General features: G+C 47.1%; 1 protein-coding gene and 1 pseudogene across 1 annotated transcript in view; both read left to right on the top strand.

The window, feature by feature from the left end:
• KBTBD12 (kelch repeat and BTB domain containing 12) overlaps positions 1 to 19,992 on the top strand; it is a 52,396-nt gene that overhangs the window by 27,894 nt on the left and 4,510 nt on the right. The window contains exon 5 of the mRNA XM_029243209.1: positions 10,142 to 10,339. Coding sequence (XP_029099042.1) covers positions 10,142 to 10,339 — 198 coding nt within the window. The remainder of the gene's footprint in view (positions 1 to 10,141; positions 10,340 to 19,992) is intronic.
• Positions 9,057 to 9,541, top strand: LOC114907491 (annotated as a pseudogene).

The following is a 19,992-nucleotide window of genomic DNA, read 5'->3' as shown; positions in this document are numbered from 1 at the left end:
AAAACCTTTTCTTTCTTTTTAAATTTCATTTAATTTTATTTTTTAAAAAATAAATCTATGGGCTTCTCTGGTGGCGCAGTGGTTGAGAGTCCGCCTGCCGATGCAGGGGACACGGGTTCGTGCCCCGGTCCGGGAAGATCCCACGTGCCACGGAGTGGCGGGGCCCGTGAGCCATGGCCGCTGAGCCTGCACGTCTGGAGCCTGTGCTCCGCAACGGGAGAGGCCACAACAGTGAGAGGCCCGCGTACCGCAAAAAAAAAATAAAAATTTATTTATTTTTGGCTGCATTGGGTCTTTGTTTCTGCGCGCAGGCTTCCTCTAGTTGCAGTGAGCGGGGGCTACTCTTCGTTGTGGTGCGTAGGCTTCTCATTGTGGTGGCTTCTCTTGTTGCAGAGCACGGGCTCTAGGCACGCGGGCTTCAGTAGTTGTGGCTCACCGGCTCTAGAGCACAGGCTCGGTAGTAGTGGTACACGGGCTTAGTCGCTCCACGGCACGTGGGATCCTCCCGGACCAGGGATCGAACCTGTATCCCCTGCATGGCAGGTGGATTCTTAACCACTGTGCCACCAGGGAAGCCCCCCATCAAGTGTTTTTGAAAAGTCAAATTGTATTCAGAAGTTGCTTTAGTTTGACAGGTCAGGCGAAGTCAAATATAGAAACTGAGCACCAGAATCTATTTGTGGAAACATTTAGACCTTTCTCAGGCTGGCCCCAGCCAGCCTCTGCAGCCACATCCCTCCCAGCCCCAGCCTTGGGCTCTGAGGGTCATTCCTTAACAAGCCTCCCTTCTGCACTTTGTTTACGCTCTTCCCTCTGCTTTTAAGCCTCTGCCTCTGGACAACGCATCCTTCAGGGTCTGGCAGAAACGCCATCTCCTCGAGGTGGTTTGTGTGAATTAGTGGCACTGTTCTTGGCAAGGCTGCTCTGCCTCTGCCCGTGGCCCTCCCCATGCTCCTGGGACCATCGAGGGGCAGACACCCTGCCTCCCTCTTGTCTGTGTCTCTTCTGACAGCTGCCAGGCCTGCTCCACGTGATGGATGATTACAAACGTCAGGTGACTGAATTGACCTTTCTATCCTGCTCTTCCATCAGGGCAAAAGCCTCAAAAATCATCAGAGTTACAAGCCTTGTGGAGAATTTTTTAAAGCAGGGAGTTTTCACTTCCCTGTCCGAGAAGCCAGCTAATAGCAAGTCTCCCCACGTGGCTACGGGTGTTGTTTTCTCCATCGGACAGCACTCTGCCCCTGCGCACCACGACGGGGGTTACACAGAGGGTTCCAGTTACTGCAGTAAATGCGTGTCAGAGATCAGTCTAGAGGTGAATTATGCTGTGAGATACAAGGACCAAGTTTCATCATGGTTAAGGTTTTTCTTTTTTCTTTCTTTTGATAAATTTCTGGAGACTTCCCTGGTGGCGCAGTGGTGAAGATTCTGCGCTCCCAATGCAGGGGGCCCAGGCTGGATCCCTGGTCAGGGAACTAGATCCCACATGCTGCACCTAAGAGTTCGCATGCCACAGCTAAGGAGCCCGCCGGCTGCTACTATGACTCTGTGCAACCAAATAAATATTAAAAAATAAATACATAAAATTCCAAACAGTTTTTTAATAAATATAAGTTTGCCTCAGATCACCCAGGCTGTTCATTAAAATGGCAGATTCCTGGCCCTCACCCTCGGCCAGTTCTGGGCTAGTGGGTCTGAAGTGGGACCTGGGGATCTGAGCTGTGGTAAGCGTCAGGCGATTCTCGTGGGAATGCCCACAGGACTGCACGTTGAGAAACACTGATACTGTGAGGAAAGGAAGAGGTGACATCATGTTAATGGAGGTTTTATACGCTCAAAATATTGACTAAGCCTATGTATGGAACATAATCGGGCCCTGAGCTGGCTTTTAGGAGCGACCCAGAGATGAATGAGGCAAGGTGTCTTCCCTTGGACAGCACGTGTGTTCCAGGAAGCTAGGTCAGCCCACTGGTCAGAGCATCCTGCACTCACAGGTCATCAGAGCAGGCTGTTGGGTACGTTCTGAACTCATTCCAAGAGCGTTCTGGGCTTAGAGACATACTTCTTAAGCTCAGGTTGAACAAGGAAAGAAATGTACTTTTTCAACGGCCAAAGAAGTTCTCCAGGGAATGCCAGTGTCTGTTTATTCTGAGAAAAGACTTGGATTTGAACTGCACCGAATGACTCACCATGTTTTTGATGTCAGTGTCCATGAAATGTATCTGCAGTTCATCCTATGAAGGAGCTTCACCTTGATTATCTGGCACCCTCAGTGGGGAACCCAGAACTAAGTACTCTCAGAGGCCAAAGTTTGCCTATGGCTCTCAAATCGCAACTTAGCTTTAGTCATTTTCATCACTGACATCCTACAAATTCACAAAGAGTGGACAGTTCCACATTTCATTGTGACAATTAGTGAGAAATTGCACTCTATTCGATCAATGTATAATTACAATGCTGTATTATAATGGTTTCATATTTGTCTTTGATTTCTCAGTAGACTGTGTCTTATGGAAGAAAAAACACCTTAAACTTGTTATTCTCTAACACGTAGTACGGATATGAAATGGATAGCCAAAGTATGCTTACAGATTGCTTAAAACTAACTAGAAGTTTAAAGTGTTTTTGATGCTGAAATGAGAGAATGTTCGGAAGCTTCTACAGTGTGAAAACCCCTGATGGACAGAGATGATAATGCTACTGAGAACAGACGAGAAATGTCTTAGGAGGATGTTGTCCAGGCCTCTGACCTGTTGTTTATGTTTGCAGAAAAGCTTAAGAGAGCACAGCCAAAGCCCTGCGCTACTACATGTTTTATGCTTTGCTTTTACGAAAAGAGGTAAATTGCTAAAAGCCACACCGATAGCAAGAATTTTGTTCAACAGGGCTTCCCTGGTGGCGCAGTGGTTGGGAGTCCGCCTGCCGATGCAGGGGACACGGGTTCGTGCCCCGGTCCGGGAGGATCCCACATGCCGCAGAGCGGCTGGGCCCGTGAGCCACGGCCACTGAGCCTGCGCATCCGGAGCCTGTGCTCCGCGGCGGGAGAGGCCACAACAGTGAGAGGCCCGTGTACCGCAAAAAAAAGAAAAAAAAAAAAAAAAAAAGAATTTTGTTCAACAAAGCAAATCTTAGGTATGTCTTCATGTAGCCTAGTGTATAGAACCATCTATGTCCATAGCATATTGTGAAAACAGATCGTATTGCTACTTCTGAATCCTTAAGAAAATGTTAAATCTGAAATCGTCAATTCACTACGGCGGGGAATAACGTAATATATGTTTTAAAACAGCATGAAGACTTGAAATGGAAAAACTTTGATGTTTTGAAGAAGATATCAATTATTTTAAAATCCTGTCATTTTGAGTAAAATGTATTATCTTCAACTACTTTATCCATTTATACATGTGATCATTTTTTTTAATTACTCCCTTCCTTTACCTGTTCTTGGGTAAATATAGAAATGAGCACAAATGATCACTTTCTGTAAATCATTTTATTTACACAAAAGATAAACATACCAAAGACCTATTAAGATCTTCTTTTTTTTTTTGGCTGTGCCATGCAGCTTGTGGGATCTTAGTTCCCCGACCAGGGATCAAACCTGGGCCCCGGTAGTGAAAGCACCAGAGTCCTAACCACTGGACCGCCAGGGAAGTCTCAAGACCTTTTTTCTATAGTAGTTATTCAGCACATAATGTCAAGCCTCCTTTAGAAGAAACTCAGGGAACAGAATGATGCATACTTCGCCTTCATACTTTACATCTTGTGTGTCTACATTTCCAAGGTGTGGAATATATTTGATTAATGGTTCTTTGCAGGGTCACTTGAGAGAAGAGCTAGAATAAACTTGGCCTGTGTCCTGTTAGGTTATGTCCAGCCCAAGTTAAGGGAGGTTAGTGATGGTTCAGGCAGGCAGACCTGGGGGGAAAATGAGCCCAACAACAGACACCAACAATTTCTCTCCATATCTGGACTGAGAGTCCTATATCCTTAAGAAGGTAATATTTATTATCTGACAGGAAGTGAGTTTTCAGCTCTTTGCACTCAGCGCTTGACACATTCTGGAAAGCTAGTCATCACTCTTTGTTTTGACAAAAGAGCATAAGAAGAAAAAAAAGTACCCGGGATGCAGGTGAGTGAGAAGCTGGTCCATTCACGCGCTCAGTTATTTTTTCTTGACTGTCTGCCCCGGCTGAAAAGCGTGGGGCGTACAGATGTGAATTAGACATTCTTCTGCCCTCCAGTGACTTACAGCCTAATCAAATAGGGAAACGCGCACAAAGATAAGTAAGAGCAGCACTATTTATAGGAATCTTGATCTCTGTTCAGAGGGCAGCAGAGGCTCGAGAAGGGAATGGCCGCTTGCAGAGATACGAAGGCTTTCCTAGGGGTGGCTACAGAGCTGAGCCTTGAAAGAGGAGTTTGTCACGTTGGGGAGGAGAGGCCAGTCCAGGCAGAGACCAGCCTAAGCGAAGGCCTGGAGATGAATAACCTCACTGCTTGGGGAACTGCAGGCAGCTGGGAGAGCCTGGAGCACAGGGTGCTGGGGATGCGGGGTGGGGGGGCGACGGGAGGGGAAGGAAGGTGAGCACGGCGCAGTGCGGTGTCCGGTCATCCAAGCTCTGTACACCTACGGGGGAGGGACAGGCCTGAGATGTCTGAGGGGTCCTGTCGGCAGAACTGGGTGACGAGCAGGCGTGGGGACAGTGACATTAGTCTGAACTTGTGGCATCTGCACTCGGGCTCCCAACCACGACCCCGGGCTCTCCCCCCCCACTGTGGGCTCAGCTTTTGGACCTGCAGGACAGGCTGGGGAAGTGGGATTGGCAAGAAACAAGGAAAAGATGAGCCCAGGATTGGAAAGAACTGACGGGCGAGGCGCGTTGAAATCCGAGGCCCAGGGCTGGGCCGGACGGAAGCCCAGGGGTCATCTGGAATCAGCCACAGATGGGACAGTGATTCTGTAATTGCAGCTTATTTGGCACCCAAGGCTCAGTGCCAGAACTTTCTGGTCAACTGTCTACATTTCCTCTTGGCAATGATAAGACATTTCAAGCACTTGAGTTTCCCTCCAAAATCAAGCAAATCCAGGCTCTAGCCAGTGCAACTTGGTCTGCCCTTTCAGCTCTTTTATTTGATTTTCCTGGTCGTCTGTTTTGAGGAGCGAACAGAATGCAGACGAACGTTTTCTTAGCAAGAAAAGGCTGGCGAAGGGCAGGGAGGGGTTAGTGGGTGGAAAGGGTGTGCGCACACGAGAGCGCACCACCACCCGTGTCCTGTGAGCCCAACACACTTAGACAGGCCTATGGCGTGACCCGGAAGTTTGCAAAAGGCAGATGAGCCTGCTTTCCACCCTGTCCTGAAGGGCTTTTTTTCTGAAAATACCCAAGAGAGCCCTAAGAAGGGACAAGAAGCTAGATCATGTCTTCTAGCGCTTTAGGCTCCAAATCTGGAGCTCCGAGATGAGTGAAGAAGAAAACCAGAGAGCAGACAACCAGGGTGAGAAGGACATTGTCGCGAGCGTTATATTAGCGTGACTGTCTCCTATGCTGCCACCTGACAGCTCCTACCCCTCTCGGATGTTCAACCAGTGCATTACTCTGATCCATCGTGTCAGCAAAACTTTCTCCCCACCTGAAGGCTCAGCTTATTTCTCAGCCCTTCAGCCTCTGACTGGCTCTACCCAACCTCAAAGTAAACATTTAAGAGAGCGTCGCCCCTACAGCCGTCAGTCATAGACGCAGCGGACAATTAAACTGAGATCACGCAGACCTAAGACCAGCGGCTTCAGTGAGCCCTGCTTCACTCACACAATGTCCTGGAACACGGGAGAGGAAGAATGACCATCACACGGAGTGCATGGGAAGAACTAAAAGGAAATTCCCATCATAGTACTTGGGAATAGTTTACAGCGCATGTCCATCCTCCTCACCCTCCTCCACCTTTACATAGTTACCTATAAGTTAACCTTTGCAACAACTTATGAAATTGGAATTATTATCCGAAACTTAACAGATGAGAAAACTGAGACTTAGAGAAATTGTACTGACCAAAGTTGTCCAGCTATAAGTGGTGACACAGGCATATGAACCATGGTCTGTTTCTGAAAGCCCACATGCTTTTTCCCTGGCCCACGGGAGCCTTCAACAGTGAATATATTATTAAAGCTTGTTGAGCCGTGCAAGCAACTTTGGGAGCTGGTGAGAACTGCTCCAGACTCACCCTCCCCTTTCGGGTGCAGCCTGTCACCTGAAGGCAGGACTGCAGGCAGAAGGACGTCAGGAACCAGCCCCGCTGTGTTCAAGGCCCCATGGACAGTAAGTCCTAGAGGATGTCAGGGAAGGACCATGCCCCCGCCCTCTGCCAGTGCCCGGCCAGGCTTGGTGTGGGGAGACCATTCCTCCCACGCCCTGCAGAGGGAAAGACTCTATGACCACCAAACACAAAGAAAGCAGGCCTTCATCTTGGTAGAAATAAAAGAGGAGAGAGAGGCATCTTCTTCTATAATCTACACCCCCTGACCCCACCAATAAAGCCTAAAGTATATATTTTGCACTGGAGGTCCACTGGGGTATGACTTGCAAAGATAACTTCTATTTGCCTGTTTTTGAATAAAGGAAAGTCAGGCGCAGAGGTACTGATGGCATGTAAATTAAAGATATGAGGTATCTCATTGAAATTCTAAAGATGTGCTGATCCTACCCCAGGATCAAGAGTTCTCTTGTCGTGCTGGTGCTGACTTATTAATAAAGACCATGCTTTTATTTGATTATTTATCTAATCAGCATTCACTTTCAGTTTAAGCTCATTAAGTCGCTGGTAACAGAGTGGTGCTGAGAGTGTACTTGGTGGTAGAATTACATCCAAGTGAGACAGAGAGTGTATTCAGGGGCGGGCGGTCAGAAACAAAGGCAGAGCCTGCAAGCCCGTGTCACCCGAGTGGAGCCTGTGAACTGTCTGACAACCACACAGGAAGGGTACCTATGTAGAAGTTTAGTTTTGTAGCGTAAAGGCTGAACGTTAGAATTAAATACACTTAGTAAAAGGGAAACGAAAATGACAAGCACTCTAATTATTTCAACAACCGAGAGAGTAATACCCATTCTTTATATGCTTTATGTTGGGGAAGCTTTCTTAACGGGCTTTTATGTGCACTTCTGATTACGCCCAGGTTGCTGGCTGCTGGGTGTGCCCAGACTGGCTCTGAGCGACTTGCATTTCATCTGTTTGCCCCCACAGACTGGTCTTCTAAAGTGCTCGTAATATAAACCAGCCGAATAGTATCTCTTACGGAGCAGGTAGCCAAATCATCTTGTTCTTACCTGATGGGTGGTTGCCATGGTCAACTGCTAAAGATAAATCCTCTTCTTTAAGCCCATCCTGCCCCACAGATAGGAAATTCCACTTTTTGTTGGACTAAGAAGCCTCCAGCTGCCCCAGCGCCACACTGGAAGAGGGCCTGTGAACAGAGTGTGCAGTTAACTGAGGCCGGCGTGTCCCCTCCTTGGAAACGCTGCTGCTCAGACTTGGCACGGTAACGGGCTGAATTATCTATCCAGGCGGAAAAGAGGGAAAGCAGCTAAGAGCTTCCTGAGTTTATAGCCTTGATCCCTGGGTTCGTACTGAGACAGGAAACAGGCCAGGCTCCATAGGCAAAGAGAACAAAAAGGTTCCCTCTGAAGTCCTCTTATGTCTGCGTGAGTCCCAACGAGGGTGAAAATAAGCTGTTCCCATCAATCTTCTCGGATTCACTGAGTACCATGTGTCAGGCACTGTGAGATATAAGACAGGTGAAAAGTGGTCTTTGCCCTCAGTGAGCCTGTAACATATCCACTAGGCCAGAGGAAGCTGAGGAAAAGTTAACTTTCTGGTTCATTCATTCCAGACCCGCACATGTCAGGCAGGCACTGTGCTAGGTCCTGGGGTGCAGTACTGAAGGAAGATAGGAAACCACATGATGATGCACGGAAGGACCATCCGACCAGCATGACGATGGGAAAAGGAATTAAATAACACAAACGAGGAAATGCCACGAGGTGTCATGTGATTAATCTCTAAGTGACACATTGAGTAAAGGCCATGTGATGAGAGCAGTCTCGGTTCTGGTCTTGGTGTTGCTATAAACAACAGAGCCAAGCCCTCACCCACACCCCACTGCACTGACCCTTCCAGGACCCTCCACGGGTAGCCTGAGGCCAGCGCTCCCCCAACTTTGATTGGTCGTGTAGACCAGGTCACCAGATTGGGTCTGCATGGAATGAGGGCACCAAAGAGAGGACTGTCTCTCCTTCCAGGGGATGCACCTCCATCCCAGGAGCCACGCTTCAGATCAGGAAATATAGCCCTGACATTTAAGACCTTCCGTTGTGGTACAAAAAAGGTCACCTACAAACCTGGGCTTCTTATTACAGCGGATTGGAAATTCTTATGCCATTACTTTCCCATGGAGCGTTGTACTTAAAGTCACAATTATGTAAATGATATTTCTGCTACTTGCTACAGTCTCTGGACTTCTGAGTGTAATGTGTATCTCTTTTAAGGTACTTGTCATGATGTCGCTATCTGTTTGTGTATATGGCCCTTTGCACCACATTAATTTTTCTTTTTTAAGTTTTTTCGGATGTGGACCATTTTTCAAGTCTTTATTGAATTTGTTACAATATTGATTCTGTTTTATGCCTTGATGTTTTGGCCGCGAGGCATGCGGGATCCTAGCTCCCCGACCAAGGGTCGAACCCTCACCCCCTGCACGGGAAGGTGGAGTTCCAATCACTGGACCGCCAGGGAAGGCCCCACCCCATTAATTTCTTAATAACGGCAAGAAACAGACCTCGCTCATCTTTCTCAGCTCCTCATCATGAGCGTGCTGCCTGGCGAGTAACAGGTAATCGGGGAATATCTACCGAATGAACTGCGTCACTCAGAAACGGAAGACGCATCACGCATTTGTGTTTGGGGCTTCCCTCTGACCCCCAAACCTGAAATTTACCAAAGACTGGCCCTGCTCTAATGGGGAAAAATTCCTGCCACTTAAGTAAAGAGGGAGGCCGTATCCGGCCACCGCCACAAGAGGAGCTGCCGCCATGTCCGCGCATCTGCAATGGAGGGTCGTGCGGAACTGCTCCAGCTTCTTGATCAAGAGGAATAAGCAGACGTACAGCACCGAACCCAATAACCTGAAGGCCCGCAACTCCTTTCGCTACAACGGGCTCATTCACCGCAAGACTGTGGGCGTGGAGCCGGCGGAGGACGGCAAAGGGGTCGTGGTGGTCATGAAGCGGAGATCCGGCCAGCGAAAGCCAGCCACTTCTTACGTGCGGACCACCATCAACAAGAACGCCCGGGCCACCCTCAGCAGCAGCCGGCACATAATCCGAAAGAACAAGTACCGCCCAGATTTGCGTATGGCTGCCATCCGCAGAGCCAGCGCCATCCTGCACAGCCAGAAGCCTGTGATGGTGAAGGCAGCGGACCCGCCCCACCAAGAGCTCCTGAGCAATCTGTCCCCTTCCCCAATGCAATAAAGCTGTCAGCTGACTTGCCGCAAAAAAAAAAAAAAAAAGAGTGAGAAGGACTTCCCTGGTGGTCCAGTGGTTAGGACTCTGCGCTTCCACTGCAGGGGGCCCGGGTTCGACCCCTGGTCGGGGAACTAAGAACCGGCATGCCGTGCGGAGCAGCCAAAAATAAAAAATAAAATAAACAAGAAGAGAAGGAGAGACAGGCTGGCAATGATGGGGATGGAAAGGATGTTTGCCTCTCTAGCCAGGTCTGTGGAATCATAACGAACAGGAAGGCAGATGTCAGAACCGGGTCACCCTCACATTCAAACCGGAAATTCTTCCTCTAAAGGGAGGGTCATTGTGTGAGCCAGTGTTGGATGTTGTAGGTTATAAAGCCTGTGGTGGAATCAGCCTCATGGGTGAGCACAAACAGAATACTATGGATAAAACGAGATTAGCCTTGGCTATGGAGTCCACAGTAGACATTACCATTGCTTACAAATTATCTCAGAAGAAGCACCAGGCAACAGAAGCACACCAAGGTCCATGAGCCTGAGATACAGACCCGGCAGAAAGGGGGCACTGCCCATGGGGACATCTCAGCTCTGGTCACCTCCCTTCTGTGTCACCCTCTGCAGGTGGAATCGGCTGCATAGGTCGAGACAAGGGTCAGGTTCGGAAGTGCCTTGACACAGTGGAGATCTACAACCCGGACGGGGACTTCTGGAGGGAGGGCCCACCCATGCCCAGCCCCCTGCTCTCACTTCGCACCAATTCTACCAATGCAGGAGCCGTGGACGGGAAGCTGTACGTCTGCGGGGGCTTCCACGGAGCAGGTACTGGCCGAGTTTTAAATGTTTTGTAACCTCCTTTGATGTCGATTTTCACCTCCCTTAACTGACCCAACGAACAATCCTAAGAGCAGGGGGCACTGGCAAAAGCAGTGACCTTGGGCAACTCACCAACCTCTGACCTTGGGTTTTCACGTCCACAAAGTGGGGCTACTCCCTTCACGGGCTGTCATAAGAATTAAGTGAGATCTGGTCTGTAATGTGTCTGGCACACAGCAGACACACAATAAACATGAGTTGAACACGACAAGAGGAGAAATGGGGGAGGGAAGGCTAATGCCAGATTGTAGGACTAAAGGAGAGATTTAAGAATATGAAGAGGGACTTCCCTGGTGGGGCAGTGATAAGACTCTGTGCTCCCAATGCAGGGGGCCCGGGTTCAATCCCTGGTCGGGGAACTAGATTCCACATGCTTGCTGCAACTGAGAGTTTGCATGCCGCAACTAAGGAGCCCACATGCTGCAACTAAGGAGCCCGCCTGCCACATCTAAGACCTGGGGTAGCCAAAATAAATAAGTAAATAAGTATTTTTTAAAAAATAAATAAAAATATGAAGAACGCATGGAAATAGGGGAATGACCAGAAACGCGGGGGGTTAGCTCTGCATTTATTGATCTTTACTGAAATCCTGCCCTCGGAAAACTCTCTTACTCCCCACTACTGACACGAGAAATAAATTGCTTGAAAGCCTTTCTAAGATAATACCTAATCTACGTGTTTATTACCAAACTCAGCTTCCACATATCTAATTGCCACCATCATTGCAATCTACAGTACGGATTTATAGTTTTTTAAAGTAACAGGGAGATTTTTATTCTTTATTTTATTTTTTAAAATATTTGTTTATTTATTTATTTTGGTTGGCTGTGCCGGGTCTTAGTTGTGGCACACCAGATCTTTTAGTCAAGGCATGCGGGCTGTTGGTGGCACGCAGAATCTAGTTCCCCAACCAGGGATTGAACCGGGGCTCCCTGCCCTGGGAGCACGGCGTCTTACCCACTGGACCACCAGGGAAGTCCAGGTAGATTTTTAAATATGCACAAATTTAATAATTAACTGTCTCCAAAGTTGCATCAGTAAGTAAGGGAGAATGCAGCTACAGTAAAAATGATTAACAGTTTAATTCTAACCTTCCTAATAGAAGTACTAGGCCAGGACATAGCCAGGAAAAACATGCCCCAGGAGTACTTACAATTTTGGAAGCATGCCCAATTAAAATAGAGCTGCCCCTGCAGCAAAACCAAGCCTGCTATACACCTCCCTTCATTTTTAAAGCACGGAATTATATGTAAGTTAAAGAATAAAGTTTTCATTAGAAATTAAAAGAGACTTAGGAGGTATATGAACCAAATACAATGAGTGGACCTTATCTGGCTCCTGATTCAAACAAATCTTGTGGAGAAAGGTATTTTTCAGGTAATCTGGGAAATCTGAGTGTGGACTGGAGTATTAGAGGATATTAAGGAACGGTTAATTTTAGGTCACAATAATAATGGCATTGTAGTTTTATATGAAAGAGGAAGAAAAAGGAAAAACGTTATGAACGATGAGAGACTGTGTAGAAGTTTTTATGGATGAAAATGACATGCTGTCTGGAACTTGTGTTAATCTACTCCAGCAAATATTTTTTAAGAAGTGAATGGGGATGGGGGGCAAGAATAGATTTTACAACGTTGGTAAAATGTTGATCATTGTGAAAGCTGGATAATGGCTACAGGAGCTTTATTTACTAGATTTTTTTTTTTTCTTTCCGCACCACTCGGTTTGTGGGATCTTAGTTCCCTGACCAGGGATCGAACCCCGGGCCCTTGGCAGTGAAAGCACGAAGCCCTAACCACTGCACTGACAGGGAATTCCCTATTTACTGGTTTTTGTATTCTTGAAAGTCCCCATGATAAGAAGCTTCAATTTTTCTTTCTCTATTTGTTCTTCAGAGAACTTTCCAAAACGTTTTTTTTTAACGGTTCTAATATCTTTTATATTACACATCACATGCTTGTGTAAAGGTAGTAACCTGTCACAGTAGCAAGAAACCTGGCAGGGCAAGGAGATCTTGTAAAGACCCCTGTTGCAACCCCGTGAGTGAGGAGGCCTTGGAGGAGACAGGAGAGCGCCCAGGTGCTGGACCACTCGCCGCCCGCCCCCCACCCCCCGCCAGGGCCCTACTCTCCATCCCCTGGCTGCAGGCTTTCTCTTGACCAGAAGAGAAGGGCAGAGAATACAGAGGGCAGCCTCAGGACCTCCAGAGCCCCACTCCAGAGCAGTGGGGGGTAATTAGTGTCTAAGGATCTAGAAGATACTCTCTTTTGTCTTGTTTCCTTGTCCTATTTTCCTTTGTATAATACTGAGTTAGAGAATTGATATCCCCAGTTTTTCAAGAATGTCTGAACTCACGCTCTGAGCCAATGTCTTTTCTTGGAACTGTAATGGACTAATAATGCTTCCAGCCAGAGGGAAAGGGATTTACTATGCGAGCTCTCAAAGTCCCTTTTAATTATTTGGTTTTAAGATGGAAAATTGTCCCGGATTAGCTGAGTGAGTTGTCAGTGGGGTTTTATGGAAAACAGAACAATTGTATATTAGCGTGCCCATTACAAACTAGAGATCTCAGCGTCAGACCTAAAAAGAGGCACTGAATTTTCTCTCCTTGTGTGACACAAACCTACTCATCCCATTTATTTACTCAAAAAACCACAGTCAAGAAAGTACTCTTTTAATCTGTTTAGTTAATTCCATAAAAATGTATTGAAACAAACTGTTTAGAGGCACTTGGGCTACAATTTTGAGATGCTCAACGGTTGATGGGAAAGATAGACACCAAAACACGTAATAAACATAGTAATTGCATACTGGTTAAAATAGTAGGTTGAACACCTCTGTTTTCTCCCATGTCCCACGAAAATGACGGTAAATGGAATGAACACAGTCAGACAAAGAGAAGAGGAGAGAGGGCAACAGCAACACAATTTAGGAAGCAGGAAAGCAGATGGATGAATAACTGCCCAGACATGAGACAGTTCAGTGCTAACCTGGCAACAGGAAAAGGAAGCACAAACCACAGAACCCCAGGGAGTCTTGGGGGTGGACAAGTCTGGAAGAGGGAATGAAGGTGACGCTGAAAACACGAGGACAGCGGAAAGACAGGAAGACCCCAATCTCCTGCCCTTCCCTCGACACTGAGATAAAGCCCCTCCTGCACCCCAACAAAGACCGAAGCTAAGGATGGGGGCGGGGAGGCAATCAGTACTAAAAGCAGGGGGCTGAAGAGAACGGCTACATACTGAATCTTGAGATCAGCAGCTTTCTTCGTCTTCTGGCTCCCAGACGTGGGCAGCCATAACCTCCAGGCAGGAGACAGGAAGATTCTTCTTTGGGAATCTGACCAGCCCCAAAATAAGGCAAAGCCAAATCACCCCACAGAGAACCTCACAGGAAAGGCTTCCATGGTATCCCTCTCTTAAAGATGAGCAAACAGCTGGGGCTCATCAGACCTTTGAGGAAAGCATGTACAGAAAAGACAGAAATCAAAACATAAAAGAAGAAAAGCAACTGGAGGAAACAGGCTGTGCCAGGAGGAGAAACGTCCTCGGAGGTTAAAAATATGACAGCAGAACTTATATATACAATAGAAAACTTGGAGTGTAGAGTGGAAGAAACTTCTCAGGAAGCAGAGCAAAAAGCAATTAGATAGAAAATGAGAGAAAAAGAAAGTAAGTCCATGAGGTCCAATCGTTGAATAGGAGTTTCAGTAAAAAAAAAAAAAAAAAAAAAGAATAGAGAAAATGGAGGGACAAAACATCCATGAAATAAATTAGGAAAATTTCCCAGAACTAAAGTTACCAGTTGAAAGGAAACACTTCATCCCCAGCAGAGTGGAAGAAAACGGACACAGAGTAAAGCACATCCCTGCAATGTCACAGAACGCCGGGGACAAATGAGGATCCTGAAAGCTGCCAGAGAGAAAGGACTCATCTCGTAGAAAGTGTCAGCAATCAGAATAGCACCACACTTAGGAAACGTGACACTGGAAGCTAGAAGAAACTTAAGCTAATGCCTTCAAAAACCCTAGAGGAAAGTTACCTTCTACCTACACTTCCGTACTTGCCGAACCTCTAAGTGTGGGAGCACGTTTTCAGACATGCAATGTTCCCAAAATTTATCTCCTGTGCTCCCTTCTGTTAGGTTTTGCTTCCCAACAACGAACACCTAAGCCAAGTACTAGAGGGCAGGGGGCCAGGAGACAGGATTAAACACAGTGGAGGGAAGGATACTGAGGGGAGATCCAGGGATGACAGCTTGTACAGTGGCCTGAACAGCCAGTTCAGAAGGCAGCTGGTCAAAGGCTCTGGGGGAGGGGACTTCCAGAAGAGAAAACTGATCAAATCTTAATATTCTGCAAGATTTAGACACTTGGAGAAGAGCAATGAAAACTAACAAAAATAAAACAATTGACTTGAGAGGAAACAAGCAGTTGTGCAGGAAAGGAGAGTGTGTCACCCGGTCATGTGTGAATAGCACTGATAACAATCACGTCTAATCATGTCAGTGGTAAACACGGAGCCTCAACCGTTCGGGGGAGTGGGGCACACACGGTGGGGATGTGGAAGAAAGCTGAAACCACATTTTCTACAGTGGAAGTCAGGAGTGCATGGCTTCATCTGAGAAACCAAGAAGTTGCAATAGGGACTTCCCCCATGGTCCAGTGGACGCGGGTTTGATCCCTGGTCGGGGAACTAAGATCCTACGGGCCACGGGGCAACTAAGCCCGCGTGCCACAACTACCGAGCCTCAACTACAGAGAAGCTCGTGTGCCGCAAACTAAAGATTCCGCGTGCCTCAGTGAAGATCCCGTGTGCCACAACTAAGACCCGACACAGCCAAAAAAATAATAATAATAAAAATAAAGAAAATCATTTTTTTTTAAAAAGAAGTTGCAATAGTATAAAATATGTTATTTATAGATGACAGTGTTCAGTGCCAGAAGAATCAGCCAGGTTGAAAGGCAGAAAATGGGGAGGTGGGTAGGACACAACCATCTTTAAGGCCTGAACCTTGTTGAGCTGTTTGGCTCTTTAAATCGTGCGCGTGTATAACTGATAAAACAAAAGCAAGTTTGAGATACATAAATAGAGTACCTGTAAGAGAGGAACAATGAGGGGAGTATTAAGGAAAATATTAGCAGGTGAGCCTGCTGGGAGGTAATCCTCTGTGGGTCTCATGCATCTCTGAGCATCTGGGAGCAGAGACACTGCCTGCCTTTGTTCTGGAAGACCCTTTCAAGCGTGTCTGTACAGCAGACAACCTTAGAAAAGAGAGACAGTGTCTCCCTCCACCGCAAGGGCCATTATAAAAGCTTCCGGTTCCTAAGCTTAGGGCTCCCCTCCTACAAGGCAGCCCACTGATTGCACAGGTGTCCCCTGACACTCTCCATGCTGCCCTGTGGGATTTGCAGCTCAAATAACTGTACTTTTAAAATGCGGACACACTGCCTGCTGCTGTTGCTACGAGCGACCCCATCCTTCCTCTATGACCAGGAGTTTCGTGTTGTAAAGTCTAAGACTCTTCACAGTTCTTGACAGACCTGTTGAGTTCTTTGACTCAGCAGAGGAAAGTCAGAATCAAAAACTCTGTTCTCCACCCCCAGCAGAGTGAGGAAGCCAACATTATGTTTCCAAAAGATCAGAGCTCATAACACCAACTCTTCACACACTTACAGAATATAGAAAAGGACGGAACATTTCCCAACTCTTTCTATGAGGCCGGAATTTCCCTGATACCAAAACTGGACAAAGACATGCCAGAAAACTACGGGCCAACATCCCTTATGAATACGGTTGCAAAAATGCTCAGTAAAATACTAGCAAGCTGAATGTAGCAACATACAAAAAGAATTATGCATTCTAACCAAGCAGGCTTTATGCCAGGAATGAAAAGCTGGTTCACCGTACAAAAATTAATCAGTGTAATACACCGTATTAGGCAGACCTGCTCTAAAAAAGGAAAGTTACAGAAAATTCTTCAAATGAAAGGCAACTGGTATCGCTGAGAAACTTGGAACCTCAGGAATCCAGGAAGACAAATAGTGAATACCCGGGTAAATATAATGGACATTTTTCTCCTCTTCAGTTCTTTAGCACATGAATGGCAGTCAACAGGAAAAATTTTAACACTGTCTGATAGTGTTCTCAGTGTGGGTTAGTGTTACACAGAGAGGGCTGTCTCCCTTGTGGTGACAATTAAACGTAATGGGGTAGGTAGGCTAAGGGACTAGATGGGAGTGGGGGGGTTCCTGCACCCACTTGAAGTGATGAAGTATCAGCAAAATAGTCTGTTAAAAGTTACTGTACTCCTGGGCTTCCCTGGTGGCGCAGTCATTAAGAATCCGCCTGCCAACGCCGGGGACACGGGTTTGAGCCCTGGTCCAGGAAGATCCCACATGCCGCGGAGCAACTAAGCCCGTGTGCCACAACTACCGAGCCTGTGCTCTAGAGCCCGCAAGCCACAGTTACTGAGCCCGCGTGCCACAACTACTGAAGCCCGCGTGCCTAGAGCCCGTTCTCCGCAACAAAGAGAAGCCACCGCAGTGAGAAGTCCATGCACCACAACGAAGAGTAGCCCCCGCTCACCGCAACTAGAGAAAGCCCGTGCACAGCAACAGAGACCCAATACAGCCAAAAATAAACAAATAAATATATTTTTTTAAAAAGTTACTGTAATCCTTAGAACAACTACCAAAAAACAAACTATACAAAGAAGAATGCTTAAAAATTCAAGATAAATTAAAATGGGATATTTAAAATATTCACATAATCCAAAAAGAAGAAGGAAAGGGGAAACAGAGGAGCAAAACATAAAAGAAATAATAAAATAGTAGACCTGAATCCCAGTGTGTTGATGTTTACATGAAATACAATGGTCTTTTTTTAATATATAAATTTATTTGTTTTTGGCTGCGTTGGGTCTTCGTTGCTGCGTGCAGGCTTTCTCTAGTTGCGGGGAGCGGGGGCTACTCTTTGTTGCGGTGCTTAGGCTTCTCATTGCAGTGGCTTCTCTTGTTGCGCAGTGCCGGCTCTAGGTGCACGGGCTTCAGTAGTTGTGGCTCACAGGCTTCAGTAGTTGTGGCTCGTGGGCTCTAGAGCGCAGGCTCAGTAGCTGTGGTGCACGGGCTTAGTCGCTCCACGGCATGTGGGATCTGCCCGGACCAGGGCTCAAACCTGTGTCCCCTGCATTGGCAGGCGGATTCTTAACCACTGCACCACCAGGGAAGTCCCAATACAGTGGTCTTTATCAAATCATTTCACCTCACAGACCTTCCACTTGCTTAATCTCATTTTTTTAAAGTATTTTTCTTAAGAAAAAGAAAATAAAAAACTAATTTTCTCGAAAGCACCATTTCCTATTTGAACTCCTGTGTATCTCGAAGGGTAAAACACATTCTATGTTTCTTATAAATAAGCCCAGGGAATTCCCTGGTGGTTTAGTAGTTAAGACCCCACGTTCTCAGTGCAGGGGGCAGGGGTTCTATCCCTGTTCAGGGAACTAAGATCCTGCGCAATGCACGGCACGGCCAAAGCAAAGAAAAAGGCCCAGAATACTCAGAAGTTTGTTTATAGTCATTACTTGGGATGCCAGTTACCCCTTGATCAAAAGTGATTTTGTACATCCATTCCTTCAGTCGGTGGAAAATATAAAATCTCTGATTAATTAATTGAATTTCCAGACAGCGGAAGACTGTTTCTGTGCCACGTGATTTGACAGTACGCTGATGTACCGCAGGGGGCTGCAAAGGACTCCCCCGCATCCTAACCGCGTTCACAGAGGCAACTGCACATCCTCAGACGGTCGTGTGGCTTTGGTTCTGGTTTTGCCCAAACCGGGTCCCTCCTCTAAGAGGTGCTCACTGCGGTCGCGCCTTGGTTACACTCATCACCGTCTCCTACCTGCTTGAGTCGGGGGCAGCTATATCACCCTTTTTGCTCCACCTCGCTACAGAGGGTAGGTAACACCCCCGCCTGAGGACAAGCCCACCAGCTGCACAGGCCAGGTCAGCCTGTGCTCAGTAACCCGTTTTATGATTTATGATTGACTGACATACCTATTCATTCAAAATGCAATGGAACTTGACATGGCTCATAGAGAGGCACACGACACAATAAGATAGAAATTAAAATAAATCAGGGGGCTTCCCTGGTGGCGCAGTGGTTAAGAATCCGCCTGCCAACGCAAGGGACACAGGTTCGAGCCCTGGTCCCAGAAGATCCCACATGCCGTGGAGCGACTAAGCCCGTGCACCACAGCTACTGAGCCTGCGCTCTAGAGCCCACGAGCCACAACTACTGAGCCCATGTGCCACAGCTACTGAAGCCTGCGAGCCTAGAGCCCGTGCTCCACAACAAGAAAAGCCACAACAATGAGAAGCCTGCAACTGCAACGAAGAGGAGGCCCCACTCGCTGCAACTAGAGAAAGCCGGTGTGCAGCAACGAAGACCCAATGCAGCCAAAAAAAAAAAAAAAAATCAGGAAATGGGATGAAGGGAAAATAAAGACATATACACACCACTATGTATAAAATAGAAAAACAACAAGGACCTACTGTACAGCACAGGGAACTCTTCTCACTACTCTACAATGACCTATATGGGAAAAGAATCTAAAAAAGAGTGGATGTATGTGTGTGTATAACTGATTCAGTTTGCTGTGCACCTGAAACTAACACAACACTGTAAATCAACTATACTCCAATATAAAATAAAAACTTTTTTTAAAGAGAAAAAAAAAAGCAAGCCAGATGGGGGTAAAGTCGCCAGCGCTCTCATGCACTGGCTGTATGAGGTCCACCAGTTCATCTCTGGTCCCTCTAGAGGCCAGAGTTGAAAGGACCACACGCCCAGCTACGGATTTGCAGTGTCCTCAGAGGGGAACAAACCACTGCTAGAGGGGCACAGCTTTTAAACGTGGAGAATTTCTCCCCGTAGCCTCATATAGGGCAGTGAGAAATGTCCTCAATTATATTTCTGTAATAAATAAAATGCAAGTCAGCATTTCACCGAAGAGCACGTCAGAAAAAAAAACTCTATAAGGGACTAAAAAAATATCCCACGCTTTCAGTTTTCTGACAGTCTCACTGAATTGAACGATGAGATCTAGACTAAGGTGGTGCTTCTCAAGTTTGTCTACTGGAGGATATCCAACAACAGGGAGCAGCCCTAAGGCACGTGGGGCTACAGCTGAGGCGTCTGCCACACTCACAGCATGCCTTTGGCATTGTCATCTTCAAACGCTTACGCGAATTCTTTATTTGCTTCGTATAAAATGACGTTTTCAACTGCTGACCCCTGGAGGCAGCCGGCCTCAGGGAGTTTCCTGACTCCTCGAGTGAGTAAGATGCTGTTGCATTAAGTGTCTGTTTTTGGAGAATCAACTGAACTGAAACGCGCTGACACTGAATTCGGCCACCGGTTTCTTCTTCCTTGTGAGAGGACAGCGTTTCAGGAGCCCAGGCTCACACACACGGGTAGGTACACAGCTCGCTCTCTGAGCTCCGTTAGGGACGGCCCACCGCGGTGTGTGCCCTGTCAGGCGGTCCTGGCGGGAGCTCGGATCCCCGGGATGCCTTCTTCCTGAGTCCCCGGCCACAC

The sequence above is a fragment of the Monodon monoceros genome, unplaced genomic scaffold (assembly GCF_005190385.1).
Source record: "Monodon monoceros isolate NGI ecotype Baffin Bay Population unplaced genomic scaffold, NGI_Narwhal_1 Super_Scaffold_3, whole genome shotgun sequence".
NCBI classification, from domain to species: Eukaryota; Metazoa; Chordata; class Mammalia; order Artiodactyla; family Monodontidae; genus Monodon; species Monodon monoceros.
This window is presented reverse-complemented; position numbering and strand designations above follow the sequence as displayed.